This window comes from Fundulus heteroclitus, unplaced genomic scaffold (assembly GCF_011125445.2).
Source record: "Fundulus heteroclitus isolate FHET01 unplaced genomic scaffold, MU-UCD_Fhet_4.1 scaffold_39, whole genome shotgun sequence".
Taxonomy (NCBI): domain Eukaryota; kingdom Metazoa; phylum Chordata; class Actinopteri; order Cyprinodontiformes; family Fundulidae; genus Fundulus; species Fundulus heteroclitus.
In genome coordinates this window covers 2,222,366-2,229,712 of record NW_023396803.1, presented here as the reverse complement: position 1 = coordinate 2,229,712, position 7,347 = coordinate 2,222,366, and the positions used below count along the sequence as shown (strand labels likewise).

The 7,347-nt window shown below is 42.6% G+C and overlaps 2 protein-coding genes across 4 annotated transcripts; one reads left to right on the top strand and one right to left on the bottom strand.

Annotated features, from left to right (window-relative positions):
• The first annotated feature begins 412 nt into the window (after nt 1-412).
• Nucleotides 413-3,800, top strand: LOC110367666 (ras-interacting protein RIP3-like). 3 transcript variants are annotated; one of them, XM_036130885.1, is made up of 4 exons: nt 413-1,255; nt 2,885-2,947; nt 3,240-3,517; nt 3,606-3,800. In XM_036130885.1, the coding sequence occupies exons 1-4, from the start codon at nt 1,252-1,254 to the stop codon at nt 3,765-3,767; spliced, it is 507 nt and encodes a 168-aa protein (XP_035986778.1). In that variant the 5' UTR covers nt 413-1,251; the 3' UTR covers nt 3,768-3,800. The 3 variants fall into 3 exon arrangements, 2 of the variants coding, with proteins under 2 accessions (XP_035986778.1, XP_035986779.1); XR_004929109.1 differs by lacking the exon at nt 413-1,255 and adding an exon at nt 2,364-2,781; XM_036130886.1 differs by lacking the exon at nt 413-1,255 and adding an exon at nt 2,364-2,781 and having other exon boundaries at nt 3,420-3,517.
• Nucleotides 3,801-3,849: 49 nt separating this feature from the next.
• On the bottom strand, nt 3,850-5,206 carry LOC118560137 (protein ALP1-like). The gene is made up of 2 exons (XM_036130884.1): nt 5,099-5,206; nt 3,850-4,925 (listed from the first exon to the last, which is right to left on the bottom strand). The coding sequence occupies exon 2, from the start codon at nt 4,922-4,924 to the stop codon at nt 3,953-3,955; it is 972 nt and encodes a 323-aa protein (XP_035986777.1). The 5' UTR covers nt 4,925; nt 5,099-5,206; the 3' UTR covers nt 3,850-3,952.
• Nucleotides 5,207-7,347: the final 2,141 nt, after the last annotated feature.

Genomic DNA, 7,347 nt, shown 5'->3' with positions numbered 1-7,347 from the left:
TTCCACAGATGGCAGAATTTACTTTTCACGGCACACATACTGATTCAAGCCAGTCAAGTCTACACACAGCCTCACCTTATTGTCTTTCTTGGGCACGACCACAATTCCGGCACACCAGTCCGTTGGCTCCTCCACCCGGCTTATGACACCCAGGGCTTCCATACGCTGGAGCTCTTCTCTGACTTTGTCCACCAGTGGCAGAGGAATCCTCCTGGGGTTTTCACAGAAACAGGTATGGCCCCTGGTTTAAGCTTGATGGCATACGGCTGCTGGACCACACCCAGGCCACTGTACAGCCTGGGGTAACTAGACTTGAGTGTCTCCATGTCTATGCTATCAAACAGAAGGTTTGATTTTAAAATCCCCAAGCGATGAGAGCCTACGACCAAGGAACTCGGAAGCTTTGCCTTTGACGGTCATGTCCACCACCAGGCGGGCGCCTTCTTCAACTTCTTCAGAAGTTGAACGATTCTAGTTCAGTTTCTCGCTCGGTACTGTCTCAGGTTATTTCACCTATTCGCGGGGAGTTTTATGCAATATTAGCAAACTAGAGACATTTCAAACAAAGAGCAGCTAGTGGTTCTGTTCTGCTGGGTTGACGACAGTTATGTCCCTCACGAGGATTTTATTGGCCTATTTGACTTACCTAAGGCAGACGCTTCCACCATTCTCACTGCACTAAACGACATTTTTGTCCGCTGCAACATTTTGCCCAGTATGTTTCGTGGACAGGCATATGATGGGGCTGCAAGTATGTCTGGACATTTGAATGGACTTGCAGCAAGCTTTAAATGGGACAATCCTGCAGCCATTTATGTGCATTGCTTTGCGCATTGTCCTAATTTATGTTTGCAAAATACTGGGAAAAAATGTAAAGTCATCAGAGATGCACTGGATTTCGTGCAAGAAGTTGATTGTGAGACAATCCCCCAAACAAAACAAGTTTCAAGTGTTAAAAAATGAAATGGCCCCGAGCAACATTAACCTACGCACTCTCTTCCCAACGAGATGGACGGTGCGCACAGGTGCAGTGAAATCTGTCCTCGACAACTACGCTGTACTTTCCACTCTGATGACTGAAATAAATAAAGAATCATCCAGCGATGCCGGTAGGAAAGCTGGGGGAATCTTGGCAGCGCTGGACAAATTCAGCACATTCTTTGGCCTGCATCTGGCGCTGATGTGTTTTTCTCCCACAGCTCTATATAAACTGTTGTGACCAGACATCAGTGCCAGGTCGTCTGTTTGAGTATGGGTGAGTCTCCTCCTGCAAGTTTTTGTTTATTGGTTTGCTTTTGGATTTTTGACCCCTTGTCTCCAGTGATCTGAGCCATCCTGTTCCTGTCTGTTCCTGTCCTGCCTGCCCCATTAGTCTGTTTATTTTTGTGCCGTTTTTTGGATTGACGGTCCCTTTTGGTTGTTTCCCTGTTTTGCTTTTTGTTAATAAAAGAAGATCTAACTGAACCTCTGCTGGTCTGGATGAATTCTGGGTCCGCTTTCTCAGTTCATTACAGTACGACCTGGCCAGATTTTGGATCCATCGCCAGACCAGCACGTTCACTTTTTTGTTGCTTTTTCCCTGCTGGAGGCCCAGGAGGGTCCGCCGCCAGCGGGCGACGAGGAGGGAGATCTGGAGGGTCCGCCTCCGCTCGAGTCCCGTGAGGGGACCCTGGAGGACCTGCCCTCAATCTCAGCTCCAGTGCCGGCTCCCCGCAGCTTTAAAGCCCAGTCTCCAGTGCCGGCTCCCCACAGCTTTAAAGCCCAGTCTCCAGTGCCGGCTCCCCGCAGCTTTAAAGCCCAGTCTCCAGTGCCGGCTCCCCGCAGCTCAAAGACTCAGTCTCCTGTGCCTGCTCCCCGCAGCTCAAAGACTCAGTCTCCTGTGCCTGCTCCCCGCAGCTTAAAGACTCAGTCTCCTGTGCCTGCTCCCTGCAGCTTTAAAGCACTGTCTCCAGTGCCAGCTCCTCGTAGCTTTAAAGCACTGTCTCCAGTGCCAGCTCCTCGTAGCTTTAAAGCACTGTCTCCAGTGCCAGCTCCTCGTAGCTTTAAAGCACTGTCTCCAGTGCCAGCTCCTCGTAGCTTTAAAGCACTGTCTCCAGTGCCAGCTCCTCGTAGCTTTAAAGCACTGTCTCATACTGAATCGGACCGCGCTAAACATAACCGGACCGCGCTAACTGTGGACTAGTTCCTGAGCAGGTCTCAGACTGTTTTTTTTTAGCCCGGATACCTGATAACGAAGAGCACATGAGCAGACCGCGTCATATCAGGCTGCTGCACGTCCCGATTCACACACTCCAGTAGTAGGCGGTAATGCTCTTCCGGTAGTAGCTTGCCAACCACCGTAAAACAGAAGGAGAGGAGGAAGAAGAAGAAGAAGAACAGTAAACAACAACCGAAATCATCTCCACGCTACATTTTAAAGATGGCTTCAAATGAGCGTGGTGCGACCTGGAATGACGCCGAGACTGCGGCTGTTATTACAGTTTGGGCGGAGGACGCTATCCAGGCGATGTTGGAGGGCGATAAGCACAATCACAAAGTTTTCCAAAAAATTTCGGACGAAATGAAGGTGAGGGGATACGACCGAGACCCGAAACAGTGTCGGGAGAAGATAAAAAAAACTCAGGATACAGTACAAAAAGGTTATTGATCATAACAACAAGTCAGGGAGAGGAAGAAAATCGTGGAGATTCTATGATGACATGCATGAAGTGTTGGGCCACCGTGCATCGTCGAGGCCTCCAGTGCTTTTAGAGAGCTCTACGCTGAATACCACAGCAACGAGTAAGTTCCCGAAAGTCATTCATTTTTGATTGTGATGATCAAAAATCACCAAACTCTGTACCTTTTTATTTTTTTCATTAATTTCTTTCATTTTCATTGTTAGAGGACGATGATGCAACATCTGACCACGAGGAGCAGCCTGAGAACCTGAGCAGCACACAGGATGGTAAGTAGGCTCTACACCATTTCCACATGTATGCTTCTACAACTTTTTTACAGTATCAGTAGTAAAATGGCAAAATCGAAATGTGTCAAATTCAATCTTTATATTATTTATATCTAGATAATGTAAACATTTATATTTTTAATCTTATAATGCGGCATTAAATGAAGTAGCTCTATTTGTAAATTGATTAAATTGAAAGAGTGACCATGTATTTCAAATTAAGTATTTATCAATTGTTTTTGCTTTTTTGTTACATAAATGGATGATGAACTATCTCTGAATGGATCAATAGCTAATTTTATTTCTGAGGAGCCAGGAGGTAGTCGTGTTGCTGAATTTACTGTTGAGACTCCTGCTGCTGAGGCTCATAAAGTTAAAACCAGGAGGAAGAGCAAATTAGTAAAAGCCCTAGATGGTACTATAGAGGCTTTCGTAAATGCTCAGAGACATTCTGATGAACGCTGGTTGGCAGCATTTAAAGAACAACAGGAGTCGGTCCAACGCCACCAACAACAGCAGCAAGAACAGCACCTAAACCTGATACGCGAAGTAGAAATAAATCGACTTCAAGTAAGAATGCATTTCTTTTATAACTCAAAAATTGTAATATACGTATATTTGACATGGTCGTAAATTAATATGCTTTTTATTTTAACAGGCTGAAGAGAGATTGAGAAAACAGGAACAGGAACACGAGATACGACTGATGCAGATGATGGTCCAGCGGCTGCCACAGCAACCAGCACAACTACAGGCCCTGAACCCTCCATCGCCTTCTACTTCTTTCCCTAACTTTTCAAACTATGGACCATATCAGTAATTGTGCAATATATAACTCAAGTTTTAGAAATTTACAATACATATCATTCTGAATTCAAAAATTGTTTCTGTTTTCTTTATTACGTTTTTCAAACTACACACCACACCAGTAATTTCAAAAACATGTCTGAAACTATACTGTAATAAACTATTTACAAAACATGGAATACTTCAGTCAAGGTAAGGCTAATTTTGATTAGCAAAGTAACGACACAGAGCATTTCTTATATCGTGGGCATTGTCAATATCAGGATAATTTTCTCCATCAACCACATTGTTACTAGGTGGCTGATTTGCCTCATTGGCCCACTGATCAAGGAAATCCTCTCCTTGGGTCTCACAGATATTATGTAGGGTACAGCAGGCAGCAATGACATTCGGAACATTTGATGTGTTGTTGTCGATTCGCTTCAAAAGCCTTCTCCATCTCCCTTTTAGCCGCCCAATGGCGTTCTCGACCACGATCCTGCTACGGCTATGGATGAAGTTGTATTTTTTTTGGGCTTCTGTTGTCCCTGCATTTTCTGGATAAGGCTTCATCAGCCAGGGTAGGAGAGGGTATGCTGGATCGCCAAGTATAACGGGAGGTACCATTACACCATCGATTTCTGTTTGAAGATGGGGGAACACACCATTTTCCCAAAACTGGTAGAGCTGGGAGTTAACTAAAACACGGGCATCATGAGTGCTTCCTGGCCATCCAACACAGATATCTCTAAACATATACCTGTCATCTACCAGTGTTTGCATATTAATACTATACCAGCCCTTTCTATTAAAATAATCTACTCGTCTCTCATTCGGTGCGACAATTGGTATGTGTGAACCATCAATAGCACCTATGCAAATACGGTATCCCCATTTTTCTTTAAATGACTCCATAATATTTGTAGCCTCTATATCAGTGGGTAGCTTCACAAACTGTGGTGTCAGATGATAACATATTGCCTCACAAACATCCTTGACAAAGATGCACAGTGAGGCTCTGGATATTCCAAAAAGGTGAGCAATGGTGCGATAGTCTGATGTGGTTCCCAGAAACCACAATACAGCCCCAACTTTCTGCTCCACAGGAATAGGCCGTCGCATTCTGGTTTCTGCCTTGGAGATGTAAGGCCTGAGCGACTCACAAAGCCATTGGAAGGTTCTGTAGCTCATTCTATATATAAAAAAATAATTAATCACAATATTAGTGTTAGTTATTATACACAGTTCTTTGTGCATTTCTCACCTTATTAATTCGGCAATCAATCAAAACAAATAATAGTGTCAAAACAATAGCCTATCATATAAAAATGGGAGAAAATCCGCTATTTTTTCTGTAATTAGTACCTGAAGTTTTCGATCCATTGCTGAGGGTTGAACGTCTCTCTTACAATATACAGCCACCAGTGTTCGCTCCACTCTCGCGTCCAAACAGTTCTATAAGCACAACAAAAATAAAACCGAATAATATATAATAAAACGTTATCAGCTGGTCGATGGAAGCAACAGTAAATAAGCCTCCGTAAAGATGAAATTTCAGACAGTCCTAAAAATACTGGCTTTTTACCGTGCCACACGATTTCCCGAGATGATTCTGGTTAGCAGCGTGATAAACCTCAGGGTCTGTTGTTGTTTCCGGCGTCTGTAAACCCGGAGTAGACATTCGTTCGTCTCATCATCAACTCTCCAAAATCCAACTCTCTCAAATAGGTTCATCGGTGGTTGCCTTCTTCGCCTGACTCTCCGCAAACGCCGAAAAATGACAAGAATACTCCAGCATAACATCCTGAAAGTTACGGGTGCCACCATTTTGATTTGCTTAGTCCCGCCTTCAATCCCAGAGAGCGGTAGTACCGCAGATCGCCACTAGGAGGCAAGGAGCAACCAAGGAACCGAGATAACCGAGATAACTCTTGTGTATAAACGGCCGTTTTTATCCCGGTTAACTGATCCAAGCTCGGACTGGTCTTGGCATGGCTCGGTTTTTAGGTGTAGTGTAAACGGGCCTATTGTCTAATGCAGAACGCAATGAGGAAGTCACACTGTTAGCAAAGGTATCGATTTGTGAATGGGAAGAAACAGCATTGCTGCCATCTACAGGGCATTTCTGCAATACTGAGGAAAATAAGAGAAAATAAGTAAAATAATACATCCTGACCAGACAGGATTTGTCGCTGGTAAACAACTTCCCAGTAATCTCCGTCGCCTTTTTAATGTGATATACACTGCTGAAGATAACAGGTGCTGGGTTCCAGGTATTTAGTGTTCACTTATATACACAAAGCCTGTAATTTATTTATTTTTTATTTTATTTTTTTACTTTCTTTTCTCAGGTATCACATTATACATGTCAGTTTAAATAATAATACATATGATTTAGCAATGGTATCAAGGTGTTACTCTATTGTATCTGTTACACTATGTCCTTTGGTTGTGCTGTTCTTTTTACATCTTTCTTTTGAGGTGATGAAGCAGACGGAAGATGTTTTATCATTCTTTCCCTTTTATCTCTTCTTTCTTTCACCTCTTCTCTTTCTTTTTTTCTCTTCTTGTTCTTCCTCTACTCTCCTACTTTCCCATTGTAGTGTCCACATTACTTGAAATTCTCCCAGCAGGAATCACAATAAAACCATTTACGCGCATAAATCAAGCGGAGCACTATGCAAAAGCTGATTGCTCCACTTGTGAAAGCAAAATCTGTCGAGCTCTATTTGGCATTAAGACATCAATTCTTATTGCCCCATTGCTAGACAGGACACTGGGAAAAAACAAAAAAAATAAAAAACAATATCTTAATTTTTTTAACACCCTTGAGATATTAGGATTTGGTCCTAAATTTCGTTCGTGGATTGAGTTAATATATGCGAATCCCCAAGCTATGGTAAGAACGATAATATAATATCTGACCCATTCCCTCTGTTTCGAGGGAACAAGACAGGGGTGTCCTCTGTGACCCCTGCTCTTTGATGTGGCAATCCAGCCTCTTCCAATAATGTTGAGGAATGCTGCTGAACTGGGGGGAATACGCAGGGTGATGCAAAATAATAAACTTTCGCCATAGGCTGACAACCTTCTCCTTTTCCTGTCACAGGAAATTATTGATTGATTATTGATTAAATTAGAAAAACTTGGCATAAGTGGTAAGATTTATAACTGGGTTTTAGATTTTTTATTTGGTAGAGAAATAGAAGTTAGAGTTGGGGCGAATTTCTCTACTAGATATATTGTTGAGAATGGTACCCCTCAAGGCAGTGTGTGTAGCCCAATTAATTTTAATATTATGATAAATGACATTTTTAATGAGATAGATGGTAGTATTGGGAAATCTTTATTTGCAGATGACAGAGCTCTGTGGGTAAGGGGTCACAATCTCATATTTTTGCAGAAAAAGATGCAGGATGCTGTTTTGAAAATGGAAGGTTGGGCAAATAAATGGGGATTTAGAATGTCAGCTGCAAAGTCCCAAGTTATTTGTTTTTATAGAAGACATAAGGAAGTTAATTTAGATCTTTATAATCAGAAGCTTGAACAAGTGAATAAAGTGAGGTTTTTAGGGGTCATCTTTGATGAAAAGTTAACTTGAAAACAGCACATAG

Excerpts from the sequence above, each read along its gene's own strand:
- LOC110367666 (XM_036130885.1), top strand. Across the intron at positions 2,948-3,239 it reads CCTGAGCAGCACACAGGATG|CTAATTTTATTTCTGAGGAG; the intron begins GTAAGTAGGCTC and ends ATGGATCAATAG. Across the intron at positions 3,518-3,605 it reads TAGAAATAAATCGACTTCAA|GCTGAAGAGAGATTGAGAAA; the intron begins GTAAGAATGCAT and ends TTATTTTAACAG.
- LOC118560137 (XM_036130884.1), bottom strand. The coding sequence starts at position 4,924 with ATGAGCTACAGAACCTTCCAATGGCTTTGTGAGTCGCTCAGGCCTTAC.